This window comes from Schistocerca serialis, chromosome 1 (assembly GCF_023864345.2).
Source record: "Schistocerca serialis cubense isolate TAMUIC-IGC-003099 chromosome 1, iqSchSeri2.2, whole genome shotgun sequence".
Lineage (NCBI taxonomy): Eukaryota > Metazoa > Arthropoda > Insecta > Orthoptera > Acrididae > Schistocerca > Schistocerca serialis.
The window spans coordinates 829,901,597-829,925,235 of NC_064638.1; the positions used below are offsets into that span (position 1 = coordinate 829,901,597).

Sequence of the window (23,639 nt, forward strand, 5' to 3'; positions counted from 1 at the left end):
TACACCTACCCATTTCCAATAGCCATTGTGCCTACTGCCATTTCTCTGTGCCAATAACAATGCTATTTTCTGATTTGTAAGCAGCAATGCAGATACTATAGCAACATCACAGGAAATGTCATAGTAATCCCTCACTGCCCCCCCCCCCCCCCCCTCAGGGCTATGGACTGGTGGACAGACAAGAAAAGACCATGATAATTTCAATTGCTGTGAGGATGACAAGGTCTCAAGCTCAGACTGTTTTAAGACTTTGAAGGAATCGCTAAGAAACCAGTGGGACAATGAATGGAAAACTTCTAGCTGCTCTAGGGGTAGTTCTATAGTGGGCTTTGTCATTGCATCCCAGCCTCACAGTAGAGTCCAAACAAATCATCCTATGTAGGTTCTAGGTGACAGTAACACATAAAATTTAACCACAGTACTACAAAAACATTTGTTCCAACCAAGAAGCACTGAATCTTTCACGCAGTAGTAATGTGTGCTGTTTTGAAACTTCCTGGAAGATTAAAACTTTCTGTCTGATAGGTCTCAAACTCAGAACATTGCTTTTTGTAAGCAATACTTTTGCTGGTTGAGCTATCCAGGTACAACTTACACAACATTACATTTGCTGCACATCTCTCCTACATTTCAAACTCCATGGAAGGAAGGAAGGGTAAGTAGGGTTTAATATCTCATCAGCACATTAGAGAAGGAACGTAAGCTTAGATTATTTCAAGGATGCGGAGAGAAATTGGGTGTGCCCTTTCAAAGGAACTGTCCTGGCATTTGCCTGGAGAAATTTAGGACACTGCCTTTCATGGGCAACATCTGCAAAAGACAATATTCCAAAAAAATGGCTCTGAGCACTATGGGACTCAACTGCTGTGGTCATAAGTCCCCTAGAACTTAGAACTACTTAAACCTAACTAACCTAAGGACATCACACACATCCATGCCTGAGGCAGGATTCGAACCTGCGGCCGCAGCGGTCGTGCGGTTCCAGACTGTAGCGCCTTTAACCGCTCGGCCACTCTGGCCGGCACAATATTCCAAGTTTGAGTCCTAGTCTGGCACACAGTTTTAATCTGCCAGTAGGTTTTGACTTTACCTAACTTTATATTTTGTATGACTTACCATCTTTGTACAAGACATCATAAACTTAGCCAAGGTTGAACTTACCATACAGATTAGCATACTGAATGGTGCATGTAGCAGACAGAGTGAACTTGAATACATGATGCTGTGAGAGTGTGAGCAGAATAGCATTTTTCATAGATTGAAGACGACAGTATGATTTCAAAAAATTGAAGCTAACAAAGAAAAAAAAGGAACTTCATAGATGACCATCTCCTTCAACTTGCCCATCTTTTACCATAGCAATTGAACATATCATCTTCACAATTTTCATTTTACTTGGCACCCAAAAACCATTTGAATAGGTACAGAGTCTGGTGTGCTCCCAGTTAACTGTGTATGTCTCATAATAATTTCCCTTCCTCATTATCCTATACAAATTACATTATATTCAATTAAACCTGCAGCTGTATGTCTCATGTGTCCCCTTTCTTGCATATAATGCATGTGGCAAGCATTTTGAAACCTCTACTCCTCACCTATCTCCTCCAATATACTGGTAAAAATTGCCTACTTATTTATCCACCCAACCAGACATTTCAGCGCACCCGTACCTCCTTCCACTGTCACCTACATCTTGTGCTCAGTTCAGATAATAAAAGGAAATAACACCTAAATCAACAGGAAAGCCAGGCTGTCTCTGGCTGCACCTCAAGGCTGTAAATCATACCGGATGTCAAATTAAACACCTTTCAGCCATCTAGTTTCCAAACTTATTTTCTTTGGCTACCAGTTTGGCAATTTATTATGCCATCTTTAGGCCCCTGACCGACTTGTAGGAAGATTCCACCTTCGTTCTGAGCAAAACAGATACTGGTATTAGTAGATTTCTACTTGCTCTAGTGATCACTTCAACCATCATGATTTCTGCATGCTCTAGCAATCACTCCAATCATGATGGTTGAAGTGATTGCTAGTGCAAGTAGAAATCTGCTAATACCAGTACTGGTGGCCCCTTTTTGATCAGAACTCAGGTAGAATCTTCATACACATTGGTCAGGGACCTGAAGATGGAATAGTAAATCACCAAAACTGGTACCCAAATAAAATAGGTTTGGAAACTAGACTGCTGAAAGGAGTTTAATTTGACATCCTGAATTGAACAGCAGAGTCCCGCAACCATCTCTGAAAAGATGGACACGTTGTTGTTGTTGTTGTGGTCTTCAGTCCTGAGACTGGTTTGATGCAGCTCTCCATGCTACTCTATCCTGTGCAAGCTTCTTCATCTCCCAGTACTTATTGCAACCTACATCCTTCTGAATCTGCTTAGTGTATTCATCTCTTGGTCTCCCTCTACGATTTTTACCCTCCACACTGCCCTCCAATGCTAAATTTGTGATCCCCTGATGCCTCAGAACATGTCCTACCAACCAGTCCCTTCTTCTTATCAAGTTGTGCCAAAAACTCCTCTTCTCCCCATTTCTATTCAATACCTACTCATTAGTTATGTGACCTACCCATCTAATCTTCAGCATTCTTCTGTAGCACCACATTTTGAAAGCTTCTATTCTCTTCTTGTCCAAACTGTTTATCGTCCATGCTTCACTTCCATGCATGGCTACACTCCATACAAATACTTTCAGAAACGACTTCCTGACACTTAAATGTATACTCGATGTTAACAAATTTCTCTTCTTCAGAAATGCTTTCCTTGCCATTGCCAGTCTACATTTTATATTCTGTCTACTTTGACCATCATCAGTGGACATACAGAGAGGTAAATCATACCAGTTTATAGCACTCTCTGTTCAACCAGCTCATTACAATCATTAACACAGCTGCATACTTAGGATTAAGCCTTGGTAGAAAACTAACTTGGAATGCAACCTATTTTTCAGTCAAGACAAGCTTTATACTGAGTACATTTGCTAGAACAGGTCTAGCTAGGGTCTACATCCTTCAACATCATTCTTAACTATACGCATGTCATTTTTTATTGTAATGAATGCCAATATTGCTTGGATCTCTGCCGCTCAAAAATTCTACAAATGAATCAAACTTTATTCTTCTGTAATGTAGATAACAGAATAATTTGAGATATTTTCTAAAATGTATGTGAACTGTTAAGATTTTTGTGTACAGGACAAACTGTGCAAGTTTCTACTGCACATTCACATGAGAACATGTTGTATCCAACACTAGTTGGACGATCATTTACCTGTAAACAAGAGCTTACTGTTCACCTATCTGGAGAACATGCATATGGTGCCACCCTCTATCTCAGAGATCTACGACTTCAACCATTTATATTCAATGTCGATGACTTTAGTCCAGGTAAGAACTAAAATAGTAATGCAATCATAACTAAAAATGAAATATGTAGTGTTATATACATGCAGCAACTCCTAGATTTAGAGAAAAATAGTTTGTACCATAATTGATATCAAAGTAATGAATTACATAAATTCAAGTTGATACTGTCATATTATTTATTCTGAAGATGGGAGTGCCTATTTAGCAACTGGCTGAACATGCAATTTCTCTTGGGGACGATGTGATGAAAAATGTTCCTTAATCATACTGGAAAAAAGCAAATGCCCAAGGCTTTTCACCAAAAGCAGTTTGTAAATTAATGATTGCTTCTTGTTGTTATGTTCCATATATCCACAATTGAATCTGTGAAACATAAACTGTCTTTTTATATTCTTTATTTCAATGTTGGTCTAGAGCAGCTTCTTTGATTAGTAATCAAAACGTACTCAGTCCCTGGTTTGAACACCGCCACTATTTGAATTTTGAATATAAATCATCTTCAATGGCAGATGAAGGCTTCCAGCATAAGAAATCACACTAATTCTGTCAACAACCTTGTAAGAGGGGATGGAGGAGCATTCTCTCTTGCCCTTGAGGTGTGAAACTGCCCCTAAAGACAGGAGAATCAGCAATGATCAACAGCATGAGGATGAAGAAGACAATGGAAACCACTGAATTAAAGACACATAATGTGCATCCACAGGACTTGTTGCCTATAACTGAAGAAGTGTTGTGATGATCTCTCCATTGGTAGTTTCATCCCAGACTACCCCACATTCAGATCTCCATGAGTGGATTTCCAAGGGGGAGGTGACTATGAGAAAAAAAAAGAATAACCAATGAAAGCATACTTATTTAAGAGCCAAGGCATGGAATGTCAGAAGTTTGAATATGGTAGAGATGCTAGAAAATCTGGAAAGGGAACTGCTAAGGCTCCATATGGATATAGTGAAGTGAAATGGAAGACAAGGATTTATGGTCAGATGAGTATAGGATAATATCAAGAGCAGCAGAAAATGGTATAACAGGAGTAGAGTTTGTTATGAATTAGAAGGTAGGGCAGAGGGTGAGTTACTGTGAACAGTTCAGAGATAGGTTCGGTCTCAGCAGAATCAACAACAAACCCACACAGACAGTGATAGTTCAGGTATATATGGAATTGTAGCAAGCCGAAGATGAAGAGATAGAGTAAGTATATGAGGATATTGAATGCATAATTCAGTATATAAAGGGAGACGAAAATCTATTTGTCATGGGGGACTGTTATGTGGTTGTAAGGAAAGGAATAGAAGAAAGAGCTGCAGGAAAATATGGGCTTGGTACTAGGAATGAGAGAGGAGAAAGACTAATTGAGTTCTGCAATAAGTTTCAGCTAGTAATAGTGAACACTCTTTCCAAGAATCACAAGAGGATGTGGTATACTTGGAAAAGGCCAGGAGATATGAGAAGATTTTAGTTGATTACATCATGATCAGGCTGAGATTCCAAAATCAGATACTGGATTGTAATGCATACCCAGGAGCAGATACAGACTCAGACCACAATGTAATAATGGTGAAGAGTACGTTGAAGTTTAAGAGACAAGTCAGGAAGAACCAATGTGTGAAGAAGCGGGATAAGGAAGTATTAAGGAATGAGGTGGTACACTTGAAGTTCTCTGAGGCTGTAGATGCTATGATAAGGAATCACTCAGTAGGCAGTTCAGTTGAAGAGAAATGTTGTTGTTGTTGTTGTGGTCTTCAGTCCTGAGACTGGTTTGATGCAGCTCTCCATGCTACTCTATCCTGTGCAAGCTTTTTCATCTCCCAGTACCTACTGCAACCTACATCCTTCTGAATCTGCTTAGTGTATTCATCTCTTGGTCTCCCTCTACGACTTTTACCCTCCACGCTGCCCTCCAATACTAAATTGGTGATCCCTTGATGCCTCAGAACATGTCCTACCAACCGATCCCTTCTTCTGATCAAGTTGTGCCACAAACTTCTCTTCTCCCCAATCCTATTCAATACTTCCTCATTAGTTATGTGATCTACCCATCTAATCTTCAGCATTCTTCTGTAGCACCACATTTCGAAAGCTTCTATTCTCTTCTTGTCCAAACTATTTATCGTCCATGTTTCACTTCCATACATGGCTACACTCCATACAAATACTTTCAGGAATGACTTCCTGAGACTTAAATCAATACTGGATGTTAACAAATTTCTCTTCTTCAGAAACGCTTTCCTTGCCATTGCCAGCCTACATTTTATATCCTCTCTACTTCGACCATCATCAGTTATTTTGCTCCCCAAATAGCAAAACTCCTTTACTACTTTAAGTGCCTCATTTCCTAATCTAATTCCCTCAGCATCACCCGACTTAATTAGACTACATTCCATTATCCTTGTTTTGCTTTTGTTGATGTTCATCTTATATCCTCCTTTCAAGACACTGTCCATTCCATTCAATTGCTCTTGCAAGTCCTTTGCTGTCTCTGACAGAATTACAATGTCATCGGCGAACCTCAAAGTTTTTATTTCTTCTCCATGAATTTTAATACCTACTCCGAATTTTTCTTTTGTTTCCTTTACTGCTTGATCAATATACAGATTGAACAACATCGGGGAGAGGCTACAACCCTGTCTTACTCCCTTCCCAACCACTGCTTCCCTTTCATGTCCCTCGACTCTTATAACTGCCATCTGGTTTCTGTACAAATTGTAAATAGCCTTTCGCTCCCTGTATTTTACCCCTGCCACCTTTAGAATTTGAAAGAGAGTATTCCAGTCAACATTGTCAAAAGCTTTCTCTAAGTCTACAAATGCTAGAAACGTAGGTTTGCCTTTCCTTAATCTTTCTTCTAAGATAAGTCGTAAGGTCAGTATTGCCTCACGTGTTCCAGTGTTTCTACGGAATCCAAACTGATCTTCCCCGAGGTTGGCTTCTACTAGTTTTTCCATTCGTCTGTAAAGAATTCGTGTTAGTATTTTGCAGCTGTGACTTATTAAGCTGATAGTTCGGTAATTTTCACATCTGTCAACACCTGCTTTCTTTGGGATTGGAATTATTATATTCTTCTTGAAGTCTGAGGGTATTTCGCCTGTTTCATACATCTTGCTCACCAGATGGTAGAGTTTTGTCAGGACTGGCTCTCCCACGGCCGTCAGTAGTTCCAATGGAATATTGTCTACTCCGGGGGCCTTGTTTCGACTCAGGTCTTTCAGTGCTCTGTCAAACTCTTCTCGCAGTATCATATCTCCCATTTCATCTTCATCTACATCCTCTTCCCTTTCCATAATATTGTCCTCAAGTACATCGCCCTTGTATAGACCCTCTATATACTCCTTCCACCTTTCTGCTTTCCCTTCTTTGCTTAGAACTGGGTTTCCATCTGAGCTCTTGATATTCATACAAGTTGTTCTCTTATCTCCAAAGGTCTCTTTAATTTTCCTGTAGGCGGTATCTATCTTACCCCTAGTGAGATAGGCCTCTACATCCTTACATTTGTCCTCTAGCCATCCCTGCTTAGCCATTTTGCACTTCCTGTCGATCTCGTTTTTGAGACGTTTGTATTCCTTTTTGCCTGTTTCACTTACTGCATTTTTATATTTTCTCCTTTCATCAATTAAATTCAATATTTCTTCTGTTACCCAAGGATTTCTACTAGCCCTCGTCTTTTTACCTACTTGATCCTCTGCTGCCTTCACTACTTCATCCCTCAAAGCTACCCATTCTTCTTCTACTGTATTTATTTCCCCCATTCCTGTCAATTGCTCCCTTATGCTCTCCCTGAATCTCTGTACAACCTCTGGTTCTTTTAGTTTATCCAGGTCCCATCTCCTTAAATTCCCACCTTTTTGCAGTTTCTTCAGTTTTAATCTATAGGTCATAACCAATAGATTGTGGTCAGAGTCCACATCTGCCCCTGGAAATGTCTTACAATTTAAAACCTGGTTCCTAAATCTCTGTCTTACCATTATATAATCTATCTGAAACCTTTTAGTATCTCCAGGGTTCTTCCATGTATACAACCTTCTTTCATGATTCTTAAACCAAGTGTTAGTTATGATTATGTTGTGCTCTGTGCAAAATTCGACCAGGCGGCTTCCTCTTTCATTTCTGTCCCCCAATCCATATTCACCTACTATGTTTCCTTCTCTCCCTTTTCCTACACTCGAATTCCAGTCACCCATGACTATTAAATTTTCGTCTCCCTTCACAATCTGAATAATTTCTTTTATTTCATCATACATTTCTTCAATTTCTTCGTCATCTGCAGAGCTAGTTGGCATATAAACTTGTACTACTGTAGTAGGCATGGGCTTCGTATCTATCTTGGCCACAATAATGCGTTCACTATGCTGTTTGTAGTAGCTTACCCGCATTCCTATTTTCCTATTCATTATTAAACCTACTCCTGCATTACCCCTATTTGATTTTGTGTTTATAACCCTGTAGTCACCTGACCAGAAGTCTTGTTCCTCCTCCCACCGAACTTCACTAATTCCCACTATATCTAACTTCAACCTATCCATTTCCCTTTTTAAATTTTCTAACCTACCTGCCCGATTAAGGGATCTGACATTCCACGCTCCGATCCGTAGAACGCCAGTTTTCTTTCTCTTGATAACGACATCCTCTTGAGTAGTCCCCGCCCGGAGATCCGAATGGGGGACTATTTTACCTCCGGAATATTTTACCCAAGAGGACGCCATCATCATGTAATCATTGAAGAGAAATGGACATCTCTAAAAAGAGCTACCACAGGACTTGCAAAGAAAAATGTAGGTACAAAGAAGGTAACTGAGAAGAAGCCATGGGTAACAGTAGAAATAATTCAATTGATTGACAAAAGAAGGAAGTACAAAAATGTTCAGAGAAATTACAGAATACAGAAATAAGTCACTTAGGAATGAAATTAGTAGGAAGTGTAGGGAAGCTAAGGCAAAATGCCTGCATGAAAAATTTGATGAAAACGAAAAAGAAATGAGTGTTGGATGGACTGACTTAGCATATAAGAAAGTCAAAACAAACTCCAGTGACATTAAAAGCAAGGGTAGTAATAATAAGAGTACAATTGGTAATTCCACCATTAAATGCACAGGAGATAACAGGTAGGTGGAAAGAGAACATTTAAGGTCTCTTTGAGGGGGCAGTCTTACCTGATGATGTGACAGAAAAAGAAACAGGAGTTGATATAGAAGAGATAGGGGATCCAGTATTAGAATCAGAATTTGAAAGAGATTTGGAAGATTTAAGATCAAATAAGGCAGAAGAAATAGACAATATTCCATCAGAATTTCTAAAATCGTTGTGTGAAGTGGCAACAAAGTGACCATTCACGTTGGTGTGTAGAATGTATGAGTCTAGCGATACCCCATCTGACTTCGAAAAAACATTGTCCCCACAGTTCCAAAGATTGCAAGAGCCAACTAGTGTGAGAATTATTACACAATCAGCTTAAATTCTCATGCGTTCAAGTTGCTGACAAGAATTATATACAGAAGAATGGAAAAGAAAATTGAGGATGTATTAAATGATGGTTAGTTTGGATTTAGGAAAGGCAGAAGCATCAGAGAGGCAGTTCTGATGTAGTTGATAATGAAAGCAAGACTAAAGAATAATCAAGCCACATTCATAGGATTTGTCAACCTGGAAAAAGTGTTTGACAATGGTGAATGGTGCAAGATGCTGAAATTCTGAGAAAAATATGGGTACACTATAGGAAAAGACGTGTAATGTACAATATGTACAAGAGCCAAGAGGGAACAGTAAGAGTGGAAGACCAAGAACAAAATGCTCAGATTAAAAAGGGTGTAAGACAGGGATGTAGTCTTTCACCCCTACTGTTCAATCTTTACATTTAAGAAGCAATGACAGAAATAAAAGAAAGACGCAAGAGTAGAATTAGAACAAAAGGTGAAAGGATAAGAATGATAAGATTCACTGATGATATTGCTATCTTCAGTGAAAATGAAGAAGAATTACAGGATTTGTTGAACAAAATGAACAGTCTAATGAGTACAGATTATGTATTGAAAGTAATTCAAAGAAAGATGACAGCAATGAGAAGTAGCAGAAGTGAGAACAATGAGAAGCTTAACCTCAGAACTGAGGATCACAAAGTAGATGAAGTTAAGGAATTTTGCTGCCCAGGCAGCAAAATATCATGGCAGACAGGACAAGGAGGATATAAAAACAAGACTGTCATTGCCAAAAATGCATTCCTGACCTCCTGGCCAAGAGAAGACTAGTAGTATTAAACATTGGCCTTAATTTGCGGAAGAAATTTCTGTAGTGTATGGTAGTGAAACATGGACTGTGGGAAAACTGGAACAGAAGAGAATCAAAGCATCTGAGAAGTGGTGCAACTGGAGAATGCTGAAAATTAGGTGATCTGGTTAACTAAGGAATGTAGATGTTCTCCAGATAACCAGCAAGGAAAGGAATATATGGAAAACACTGACAGGAAGAAAGGACAGGATGGTAGGACATCTGTTAAGACATCATGAAGTAACTTCCATGGTACTAGAAGGGTCTGTAGAGGGTAAAAACTGTAGAGTAAGACAGAAACAGGAATACATCTAGCAAATAATGTCTTGGGTTGCAGGTGCTACTGTGAAATAAAGAGGTTGGCTGAGGAGAGGAATTATACATATTCTTCTCACAGCATTCAATATTCTATTTGCAGTGTGGTAGTGAACTGTTATAAATATTCTTAAATATGGAAAGAAGGCCAATGTGAACTAGTAATAGACATGCAGTGAAATTTTTGTCAATTTAGCTGACTCTCTCTCTCTCTCTCTCTCTCTCTCTCTCTCTCTCTCTCTCTCTCTCTCTCCCTCTCCCTTCTTTTTTTCCCATTACTTGGTGAGTCTCATCAATTTCCTTGGAACTGGAGTATCTGCCACACCATTTATTTATGAATTTGCATATTTCATAGCTATGAGTTTTTTAGCACATTTTCTGCACCTATCTGAGTATATCTCCCTTATTTCTTTCTTTAATTTCTTAATTGGATAAACATTTCTGTAAGCATTCTCATACTTATGTACTACCCCTTGTATATTAAACAATGGAAAACCAGAATGGAATGCAACAATAATATGGAAAGGAAAATTGATACCGTATAGCGAAGATGCTGAGTCGCAGATAGCCACAACAAAAAGACTGTCACAAATAAATCTTTCGGCCATTAAGACCTTCATCAACAATCGACAACACACACACACACACACACACACACACACACACACACACACACACACACACACACAAATGTAACTCTCTCACACGACTGCAGTCTCAGACATCTGAAACCACAGTGCGAGCAGCAGCACCAGTGCATGATGCGAGTGGCGACTGTGTGGCGTAAGGGGGATGCTGGAGCAGTGAGGGGGGAGGGATAGTATGGTGGGGGTGGTGGACAGTGAAGTGCTGCAGGTTAGATGGAGGGCAGGGGGGGAGGTTGGGAGGGGGAGCGGGAGCGGGAGGAGGACTGGCGGAAAAGGAGAGAAGTAAAAAGACTGGGTGTGATGGTGGAATGATGGCTGTGTAGTGCTGGAGTAGGAACAGGGAAGAAGCAAGACGGGTGAGGACAGTGACTAATGAAGGTTGAGGCCAGGAGGATTACGGGAATGTAGGATGAATTGCCGGGTAAGTTCCCACTTGTGCAATTCAGAAAAGCTGGTGTTGGTGGGAAGGATCCAGTAGCACAGGCTGTGAAATGGTCATTGATATGAAGGATGTCATGTTTGGCAGTGTGTTCAGCAACAGGGTGGTCCACTTGTTTCTTGGCTACAGTTTGTCTGTGGCCATTCATTCGAACAGACAGCTTGTTGGTTGTCATGCCCACATAGAATGCACCACAGTGGTTACAGCTTAGCTTGTAGATCACGTGACTGGTTTCACTGGTAGCCCTGCCTTTGATGGGATAGGAGATTTTCATGACCAGACTGGTGTAGCTGGTGGTGGGAGGATGTATGGGACAGGTCTTGCATCTACGTCTATTACAGTGGTATGAGCCATGAGGTAAGAGGGATCAGGGATTGTGTGAGGATGGATGAGTATATTGTGTAGGATAGATTCTGCCATAGTCTTTCAAAACCATATCAACCAAGCCCAAACCTCCTTGCAGTACCTTATCTCCATTTGCAAAATTCTCCTGCAGACAATCCCAAATTCCCGGAACCCTTAACACACAATGAAACTCTTGCCCTGCAGGAACTTGAGCAACATGCACAACACCACTCAAAAAATTCTCCATCCTGCTCACTTCCTATTTGTGCCTTGGAATACCACTATCCACTACCTCTACAACAACCTCCAAACCTCCCCCACATCCCCTCACAACTGACAAACCCTGGCTCACAGACCTACTACACTTACCCCACCCTCCAAAACTCCGTCCTACCACAACACAGAATCCAGAACCTAAACAGACCAGAAACACAGTAATGAACCTTTCCTCCAAAAGCCTTAGCCTGACAGAAATATCAGTCCTCTCCAAAGGCCTCATCTTTTGCCACAGCCCCAAATTCAATCATGCAGGACTTGTTAAAGGGTTCTCCTTCTCCCGGTCCCTACATTGGAAACACTTTTTTACCACCAACCCTACCAATCAGACTCAACCTGCCTAACTCAGTTCACTCCTCCATCCAACTGTGATCCACCCCCACTGCCCCCTAATCAGCTCCTTTTAACTTTCTAGACTTTCTTAACCTCAAACCTTGCATCACCATCATTCCCCAAATACCTCAACATGCAAACTAACCTTAAATCCACAGAAAGAACCACAGTCCACCAACTAAAAACGGATCCTGACCTTATAATCCCACCTGCAGACAAAGGCTCCACCACTGATTGAAACACAAAGATTACGAGTCAGAAGGACTCCACCAGCTCCCAGATACTTCCACCTACAAACCTTGACTCAGTGACCCCATTCCAGAAATCCAGCAGGATCTCTAGTCACTACTCATATTATTAAGCCAATCCCAGATCCTCTCCCCAGAATCCATCTGTCTACTCACACCTACCACTCACTGCATTCCTACCTCTACATACTTGCTAAAGTCCATAAATCTCATCACCTAGGACACCCCATTGTGGTGGGTTACTGTGCCCCCACAGAGAGACTCTCTGCTCTCATAGACCATGAAAATCTCCTATCCCATCAAAGGCAGGGCTACCAGTGAAACCAGTCACGTGATCTACAAGCTAAGCTGTAACCACTGTGGTGCATTCTATGTGGGCATGACAACCAACAAGCTGTCTGTTCGAATGAATGGCCACAGACAAACTATAGCCAAGAAACAAGTAGACCACCCTGTTGCTGAACGTACTGCCAAACATGACATCCTTCATGCAGGTAGGAACTTTCCTTGCAATATATCCTATGTTCCCATAACATTCCTGGCCTCGACCTTCGTTATTCACTGTCCTTTCTTATCTTGCCCCTTCCCTGTTCCCATTCCAGCACTTCACAGCCATCATTCCACCATCACACTCAGTCTTTTTACTTCTCTCCTTTTCTGCCACTCCTCCTCCCGCTCCCCCTCCCAACCTCTCCCCTGCCCACCATCTAACCTGCAGCATTTCACTGTCTGCCACCCCCACCATGCTACCCCTTCCCCTCACTGCCCCAGCCTCCTCCTTAGCCCCACCGAGTCGCCACTCCCATCATGCACTGGTGCTGCTGCTCGCAGTGTGGTTTCAGCTGCCTGAGACTGCAGTCGTGTGTGAGAGTTACTTTTGTGTGTGTGTGTGTGTGTGTGTGTGTGTGTGTGTGTGTGTGTGTGTGTGTGTGTGTGTGTGTGTGGCTGTCTGTCGTCTATTGCTGACGAAGGTCTTAATGGCCAAAAGCTTTATTTGTGACAGTCTTTCTGTTGTGCCTATCTGCAACTCAGCATCTCCACTATGTGGTGTCAACTTTACTTTTCTTAATATTGTTACATCTCTTGTATGTTACTTCTTTGACATCTGAATATCTGAATTAGGTGTGGTAACTGCTGCAAACTACTGAACTGAATGAACTGAGTTGATTTTATTGGGGAAAAAAAAACCATAAGTGTAAAGCTTGCCTAAGCAACGTCCATAAATATACACACAAAGCAGATAGTAAACACATATACAAGTAAAGAATAATGAAAAGTTATGCTAAAAGATAGTCCCGAATTACTAAATTCCTTACAGATTTCCAAAATTCCTACAGATGCAGATTCTTGACACAGTGTTACTCAGAAATGGTGAACAATGTGAAGACTGAGTACACTTTTTTATGTAGAATACCTTGAAGTAGTCTGTCTGTTGTAAGATTCGGTAGCATGTGGCACAGCACTAGCTGCATCTACCACTCCATGGTTATGATAGAGCACTCACTCTTGTAGCTATGAGTGGAAGAATAAATTCTCTCCATCTTGTGACTAGAAACAGCACACCATTTCTTAATATGTACAGAATCAATTATATCTTTGTTGGCCAAAAGGGATCTGTTCACTACTGTAAATTGTGGGATTTGTGTGCAATGCCTTATTGCTTTCATCTAAAACAGAAAGGGAAATTATGAAACAATTTCCATTGTTTTCGCTCAAATAAGTTAATTATGACACTCAAAATAAAATAATAGGCCTACCACTTGCATGCATTTCCAGCTGACAATAAAACAGAAGATACACAAGTCAAAATTATGTTTGGCTCCGCAGAAAGGCAAAGCATTGCAGAAGCACATGAAAATGTTTTTACTATGAGACAATAAAATAAAGCAATTATTTACTGCTAGAATTCACTTCAAGTTAACTGAAGTTCTTCCCATCTAATGACAGTTAATGGTCTTTGTTACTTTCTGTTCTGGAACATCAGTTACAAACACAATAGTTACCACACTAATAATTCACTGCATGTGCAGATACAACAGCTTACTCTCCACAGGACTAGGTTGCTAAATACTCATAGCTGTTAGAGATAATGAATCATAGAGGAAAAAGGAGAAAAATGTCATAGTCAGTCATGCCTTGACATGAGAAACTTGAAATTAGTTATGTGCTCAACTGTTTGAGAGTTTGTAATTTTATTAATTTCAAAAATTTATGGTTTGGTTTGAATTAGATTCACAAATAAATAGTTTTAATTAATATCATTACTGCTAACTGTCAACCCACAATTGATGTTATTAATAAAGTTCACTTCAAAACAATGAACTTTTAAATATTGTGAAAAGAAATATAAGAACTGGATAATTGTTGACCCACATTTGATGTTATTGAGAAAAGAAATATAAGAACTGGATAATTGTTGACCCACATTTGATGTTATTAATAAAGTTCACTTCAAAACAGTGAGCTTTTAAACATTGTGAAAAGAAGTATAACAACTGGAAACAGTCTTTTACATAACAGAAACCTACGGTATGTGATTCTGCTTCACTCAGGTAGATGGTGTACATAACACAAACAAATGGAATGTGATTTGTGCCTCACTCAAGTAGATGGTTAATTGCAGATTATACCCATTACATACATATCTTCAGTATTTTAAAGGACACATAATGTTAATTTACAATCTCATGGTCTTCATTAATTTTACTTTTTTTCATTTCATTCCACAAGACAACTAAGTCATTAAAAGCTTTTATATGCTATCCTCAACAGCAAGGTGTAGGGTGGGGGTGCCCTGCCAGTTAGCTAAGTGGTCTAACGCACAGCTTTCTGGAGTGGTAAGGAGCACCTGGTCCCAAGCATGAATCTGACCAGCAGACTTGTGTTGAGGTACAGTGAGCTGGCCAGTCTGTGGGTGGTTTTTAGGCGGTTTCCCATCTGCCTCGGCGAATGCGAGCTGGTTCCCCTTATTCCACCTCAGTTACACTATGTCACGATTGCTGCGCAAACAAGTTCTCCAAGTACACGTACACCACCATTACTTTACCACGCAAACATAGGGGTTGCACTCGTCTGGTGTGACACGATCCCGGGGGGAGGGGGTGGGGGTGGGGGGGGGGGGTCCACCAGGAGCCGAACTGTACAATAACCCTGGGTTCGGTGTGAGGTGGTAGAGGGGTGAAGTGGACTGTGATAGACATCATGGGTTTGTGGACCGCTGCAGCTGCAGTGGGGACGGAGCCTCTCCATCGTTTCTAGGTCCCCGGTTAACATACAATACTATACCGGCAGGGGGTTTTGGCATTAGCTGTCCACAAGTGGTTTCAGTCCAGCCCATGAAAGAACTGTGGGGTCACATACACTGAATATTTTCTGAAAAACACGTGTTTTCAGGCATATTTTGTTGGCCTGGCATGCCAGAAAGAGGTGCCACTAATATCAGTGCATTGCCTCATAAATATTGAAGACCCAGTCACAGTAGTTCTGACTTTATGCACTAGGAGTGGTGCTGTCACATCATGATAAGGGAGCCCATGTGCTTAAATGAGTATGTGAATCAGGCATCGAGATCACAAAAGGCTGTCCATGCCTGCTCTACGGTTCTCTACTGATTGACTTACAGCAATACTTTTTAATAATAACCCTGGCATCCACATTAATATATATCTTCATAAAGAAATATTACATTTTATGACATCCAATCTATTTACAGCTCAATAAAATCTTATTTTAAATCACATTCTTAATATTAATAAACGATTAATGTACACTGCTAAGAAATTAAAGTTTTTCAATAATAAGTACTCATAAGTGTTAGTACTTATAACTCTGACATAAATCAATCAGAAGTTTGGACTATAACAATACCAGAGAAGGAAAGTTGCTACTCACCATATAGCGGAGATGCTGAGTCACAATAGGCACAACATAAAGATTCACACAATTATAGCTTTCGGCCATTAAGGCCTTTGTCAGCAGTAGACACACAAACTTGCACACATGTCTGCAGTCTCAGAGGGCTGAAACTACACTGCCTTTAAGAAGTTTGGACTATTGATCATTAGGCTTAAGTATTTACATTTCCATTGATTAACTGTGTCTATTTACACTACCCTACCACACAATACTTTACTGGAAGAAGCTTGCTGGCACTCAGTGGTGAAGTTATCAGCAGACACTTTACTGAACCTGGTAGGCAAAATTTATCTCCTTAGAAATTGGAGACACACGTTTTCATTATGACATCTAAGAGATACTGTAAGACATGTTTTCATTATGACATCTAAGAGATACTGCAAGTCTGGTGTCTCCAACAGCTCCACTGCTCTAGAGACCATGGACAAAAATGAGAAGACGAATCAAGAAATTTAGGAACAGTCTGACAAAATAGGGGAAAAACTGCTCATTAAGGCTAATAGTAAGTAGTAAGAGGATTCAGTAGACCCTGAGGGACATTAGAGGCTCCAAGAGGGAAATTTTCAAAGTAGTACAGGACTCCCAAGGCATCTTGGCAGTGAATACCAATGACTAATATGTTTAGCTAAGCACAGGATTCATTGATCCCACATGTTATTTAGGCTCTACGGGAAAAGATCTTGCTAATGAAGAACATTTAATGATTTTTTTTCTGTGGCAAAAGGAGGATGGGAAGGTGACCATTTAGGACCAGAACCTACACTGCACAACTGAAGATGACATCAGATACATGTTCCTCATACTAATGTCAAGATTTTGTCATTCTTACTGTGATATGACAGGACTCGATTGTCATATTCTGTTGAAAATGTAAATGCACAGCTTTAGGTGTCACTCAACACAATGGGACAATATCACTCTGGTGTGATTCAGGCCACAAGTGGTCTTATCATACACAAGTCTACACCTGAATGTTTCCAGTAAGGAGTTAGCTGAATGACTAATTTCCAGAAGCATTCAATGTTATCATGTTATCAGACCATTTTTTTTCATTTATTGTGTTGGGTTGAATGGATAAAAGGAACAAGGTGGTAGGGAGGGGATGGAAGGCAGTGGTAGCTGGCAGCTGGGAGGGAGAGACAGGAAGGAAATGGGGTAGAAATGTGGCACATTTGGGATATTTTGCTTCCATAACACATCTGCAGAAGTATCTATTGATTTTTCAGTGTTTAGTTATTTTAATATGGTTGTTATGTTTGGTGAGCGACTCCATATATACTTTGATTTTTGTTTAATTTGCCATCATTTAATGCAAAAATGGTGTAACTGTGCATATAGTCATATTAGAACTCACTCCTTCAGTAACATTTACCCTAAGAGATGGCTATTGAAGACGTGATGATGATGATGATGATGATGTTCCATACTCCGAGGAGCGTAGGGGACGATGCGAGAAACGTGCAATGCCGTACTAGGCAAGGTCCTGGTGGAGGTGGTTTGCCATTGCCTTCCTCTGACAGTAATAAGGATGAATGATGATGATGAAGACGATACAACAACACCCAGTCATCTCGAGAGATGGAAAATCTCTAATGTCACCAGGAATCGAACCCGAGACCCCGTGCGCGAGAAGCAAGAACGCTACCGCAAGACCATGAGCTGTGGACTATTGAAGAATTCAAAAATATCAGTGCAGTAGAGGCAATCTGATGGAATCACTGGCATAAAACTACCCATTGGGGAAAAGAAGCCTTGTTTAGTCCTCTGCAGGTAGTATGAGCACAAGACATATTCATGTACTCATACTTGGATCATTATCCACATATTGCAACACAGGTTCATACATTCTTGATATTCCAATCTCGTATTTCCATTGTTTCATAGGGAGCATTTGTGCAAGAAAACTCAACACCATCCTTACAGGCAGACAGTACTGAGTAAACCTGTTTCACACACGGTGATATGCTGCTGTAGATATCATATACAAGGGTCACTGTATGTATGGACACTTTTGATACAGCCATTCCACTTCATACCTGCTGATCTTTTCATGGCCATGGCCATGAGCTGCAAGTTTCCATGTTCACAGGGTAATAACAGAACGTGTTCCACATGTGGCCAGCTTATCGTGTTGTTCCACCACACATTACGCACTGACTGTAGAACTGTTATTCTTCCTGTACACAATACAGAGTGAATGTGAATAACCCCATGCATCATCTGTGTATTATGTATCAAGACTTATGTGGTTCATATAACATCCAAATTCACAGCAAATTTATATTGGCAGTACATTTTTTTACTTCTGTGTTGACCACATTATGTACAGTTTATGTACCTCACTACATATGCATTTTAGAACAACTTTTTTCCCCCTGTATGTGATTTTCATCTCCTACTATTTGTTACATATGTTCAGGACAGTTCTGTATAGTTCACATTTTTTTGTCGGTACCTACACATATCATAAAAAGGGCGTATGTTCCACATTCCTTCCTAATGCAGTAGACTGATTTCAACCACACTTGGTACACATGTACAGATAAGAACCACTTACCTATCATAGTTCAAGAGATATGATGTCAAAAACAATGAGATATCTGAAAAATTGCCAGATCGCGCATGACATTTAAATTTATTACTTCTGTGCTACTAACTTTATTCACTATAAATTTCACAGAGAGTATCCATGTACAATGCTAAACGCAGCTTGAAAATTATATCATGGTACATCACACAGTCCAGGAGTAAGACATCATAACAGTGAGATGCATGAAAAACTGCCACTTCATGCATGACATTTAAATTTATTCCTTCTTTACCACTAACTCAGTTCACAACGTATTTTGCAGACAGTATCCATATATGCTACTGAATATATCTGTGCAAACGTATTATTGTATGACACATAATTCAAGAGACAAGGCATGATAAACAATGAGATGTGTGGCCGCATCATACATGAAGTTTTAATACATTTATTCTTTAGTGCTAAGATACCTGACTACACTTTTGACAGCTTTCAACTGTGAAGTGCAAATGCTTGTAGGTGAAAATAATAGCCATCTATAGAGTTGTGAAGAAGCTTTGCTATAGAGACCTTTACAAAATTGCATTGTAGACACACAAAACAGTTGTACTCAGGATACAGAAACTGTTCAGGATACTGTATTTATACATTTGTACATTATCCATATTTTGTGTATCACTTTTTCATAATTTCAAAGGCGTTTTCACAAAGACATGGAAATGAAATTCTTGATAACAAGTGTTGTAAAAATACTTACAGGGTGACAATTATTGAACTATATGAAAAAAATATAGATTACTTACAAACTATGGCATGCACACACTTTATTCAACATATAAACATCACTACAGATATTCAGATTTAGGTTATGACATGTTTGATATGCCTGCCATAATTGATGATGATGTGGTGCATGCAAATAGTGAAATTTTGCATGGCCCGCTGAAGAGTCAGAACATCAATGCTGTTGATGACCTCCTGGATGGCCATCGTCACTCAGCCATGGTTTTAGGGTTATTGCTGTATACCTTGTCTTTAATATAGCCCAACAAAAAGGAGTTGTGTGTGTTCAGATCCAGAGAACATGGCAGCCATTCAAGGTCCATGGCAGTGGCTTCTGGGTACTCCAGAGCCAGAATGTGGTCTCCAAAGTGCTCCTCCAGTACGTCAAACACTCTCCTCCTTCGATGGGGTTGAGCTCAGTCTTGCATGAACCACATCTTGTCGAAATAAGGTTCACATACTGTTCAGTAGTCAGCCATCAAGGAATATTGCATCAATTATTCTGTGATTGGACACTGCACACCAGACAGTCACTCACTGAGGGTGAAGAGATTTCTCAATCATGAAATGTGGATTCTCAGTCCCCAAATGTGCCAATTTTGCTTACTGACAAACCCATCCAAATGAAAGTGGGCTTCATTGCTAAACTAAACCACACATACCATACTAATTCCCATTATCCCCACAGCCAATAACACAGTTTGAATGTCCTAACACAAACAGATCAGTGGTTGACAATTTTATTTCATATAGTTCAATAATTGTCACCCTGTAAGTTCACATATTAGTATTTCAAACATAGTTCTAACTCGCCCAAGTGATCTTCCTGAAATGACAATATAACTGCATCACAGCTCTTTCACGTAAGGTGTGGGATGAAGGGAGGAGGTAGGTGGGGAAATGCACTGAACCTTTTGTCAGTGTTGTTTCTTATTCAAATATAATTAAGTGACCTGCAAAATATTATTTGAGAACTTGAAAAAAATGAAAGAAAGAGAAACAGCTATGCTGTCATCTTAAATGAATGCACAGGATGACTAGCCTCATTATGTTAATTATGGTTAAAACATATTCCTGATATTGTAACTGGACAAATAATTTTTTAATTTTGAAAAATTATGCATCATCCAAACATCTCTAACTACTGCAAAATTAAATTTTATAGGACTTAACCATTTCAAAATTAAACTAACTAAATTTTCACATCAGCTATATATCACCCATAAGATGGACTTTAAAAAGTGTACATACATGCAACTATGTAGAAAGTGGCAGATTATAAATTACTACTGTGTTCAGAAATTGTCACAAATGAATGTTTGGTTTCACTCTTTTTACAGAATATGAATGCTCACCTGGAGGTATAACGTTTCGAGATGAGACTGCACCAATTGCTGTTGGAAGTACTCTGGCAATTGTTGTTCTCCTTACAGTAACTGGATATGGTATTTATCGCTATTTTAAAATCAAAAAAGTTCAGTATGATACTATGGAGTAAATGTATTTAGTTAAAAATTTATTCCTACATTTGTTAAGTTGTAATTACTTTTAGTTTATGGTAAATTTATGACTATTTTCAACTTTGGTGGTTTTGTTTCCTACTTTGAAATGTCTGTTTGCAGTCTTCGATAAAAATGTCTATCAATGACATTTTCTTTAAGGAGTACAAGGTGTTACTGCTTTGTGTTACAACTGCAGCTCTTTAGACACCAATACATGGCAGGCTTTTACAAAAAAGGCAGTATTTCTCTTGAAAATAAATACAACCTGACAGGTGACAACAAACAAAAAAAGTCTAACCTAATACTTAGTTCATGTTGCAGCCACGTCTGCTCAAGCAAGTAGTCAGCCACTCACAGATTTATTTAGATGCTTTTCATTGCTTCTTCTCTTTCACTGCTTGATTAATTATGTGGCTTACTAATTATTCATTTAATGAACTTGAATTCTTTATTTGACTGTAAACTCAACAGAAGAAGACCGAACCAGTAATGGGAACCTTAGACATGATAAAAATATAAAATTGTTTACTATCCAGACTCTTCATATTGGTAGTAACACAAAAACTTTTGATAACTTTTTTAGATCTTTATTTATCAATAGTTTCACAGTGAGCCATTCTTTTCACCATAGAGATTTGTATGTAATGTAATGGAATTTCTGAGTCTAAGCAATTTGATATACATTCTTGGCTCACATTGTCAGGAAATACAAACACCATTTTTGTGTATAATAGATATTAGCTCTAGGATGTAGACAGTAGTCCCATATTATAATGGACTATCATTCCCAAGTTTCTTCTAAAAATAAGTACAGCCACCATGTTCTCATTTTTAATTCAGAGCCATTGAAACACTTGTGCGTTAAAAAGCAATAGATGATCTAAAACCTAAAGTTATTTAACCCCAAACACATTTAAATCAAGCCCTTCTTAATTTTTTCATTTGCATTCAACAATAGGCACTGTATTTGTCATTTAAGAAAGTTCTTTCTCTACCAACAGATGAAAAAGCATTTCAAATAATTCTCCAACTTAAAAACTGAATGTATCCTTCACAGTCTGAAAGCACCTTGTACCCAATAACACGCTCATTGATGTGAAAAGCTGCAACAGTAATCAAAGTTTACAGAGTTACTTATCAATTTAAAACATTTTTTGTTAATTGTGGAATTATATTGATATCTCTGCAAACAATCACAGGAATTGAGTCTGCTCAGTGTATCGATGAGTAATTTGATATTATTATATGTTATGTAACAGGAGCTTGATGTAACAGTAAAAAAAGTATCCCTTAGAGCTTGTGTGCAGTTTATGTGTGTACCTGCATGTGTGTGTGTGTGTGTGTGTGTGTGTGTGTGTGTGTGTGTGTGTGAGAGAGAGAGAGAGAGAGAGAGAGAGAGAGAGAGAATGAATTTATTTGTTTGTTTGTATGCATTCAGTATGCAGATTTTTCTAAATCAGAATGTGGAGTTTGTTGCACATAAATGGCATTTACGAGATACACGACTGAAATGTTAACAGAGACTGTTTCCTGATATTTGATGATTAATGTATGTTATATAGTTATATAGAGTTAAAGTAAATATATATTGTAGTTACATGTGTGATCATAGATAGCAATAAAATTTCTCTCTGCATTTTTGTGGATTTAGTATAAACAGAGTGCATGACATGATACATTACTGAAAGCTGTGGCTCTTTGGTGCCTATTTTATGCCAACATATGTATATGTGCATCTCAAATTAGAGTGCAGCATTTGTGTAGATGAAGAACAGAAAAAAATTGTATTAGCAGCACGAAAGTGAATCCGCACTGAGCTATAGGCTGAAACAAGAACAGCCATAGCAGTGGGAAGAAAATTAAGGAAATTGTTTCACTACATTGTCTTCTTGAAACTACTTCACATTTTGGCATGAATGTTTATTCTCTTTGCTATTTTTAACTTTTGCACATACTTATTAGTCTTGGGTTTTTTATTTACTTTTACAAACTAATTGTAAACTGCTCCTCTCTCCACTTCGATATGACTTAAGAAAGGAGTGTGTTGTTATCCAGCACAGGAAGCATTTCCTCTTACGATTTTGCACTAACTGTCTCCTTCTAATCCTATACTCATTTTATTTTCCAAGGGCAACACCTTCAGTTTCTTACTTGACACATTTATTACCCTACAAATAATCTACCACAACAAGAAATGCACCTACCTTTAAACTTACAGTTTCAATTGTTGTTACTATAATGCCAGAGAGACAAAGTAAATTTTTTTATCTATTAGAAGTTATAGAAGACCATAGTGGTTGTAATATATCAATGGAATCAATGAGTCATTAGTCCTGCCATTATTTAAGCTTCACATTCACCCTAAATTGACTAATTGTGTTTTGAGTCCTCCATATAACCTAACTGAACCTCAATGACTTACTTTTTAGTGACAAAAATGAGAAATGGAATGGTGTAAGTAATTTCTGTTATCTTTTATGGCAACAAAATTAAGCAATGAGAAAAGTAACTGAAACCTACATGAGTGTCATGAAATCCATCAGTGCAGTACGTGTATATTGCTCATTACAAAGGGATACAACGTTCGCTATGCATAACTATTTTGATTTTCCCAAGTGTGTTATTTCAAATTTTAACACAAAACCCATATCTTAAGAAATTAAAAAACATGAAACTGTTTTT

At 39.0% G+C, this 23,639-nt stretch overlaps 1 protein-coding gene across 1 annotated transcript in view; it reads left to right on the plus strand.

Moving 5' to 3' along the window:
• LOC126484723 (uncharacterized) overlaps positions 1-23,639 on the plus strand; it is an 83,089-nt gene extending 59,450 nt beyond the window's left edge. The window contains exons 7-8 of the mRNA XM_050108321.1: positions 3,199-3,390; positions 20,796-23,639. Of these exons, the coding sequence (XP_049964278.1) occupies positions 3,199-3,390; positions 20,796-20,953 (350 nt within the window). The 3' untranslated portion in view covers positions 20,954-23,639. The remainder of the gene's footprint in view (positions 1-3,198; positions 3,391-20,795) is intronic.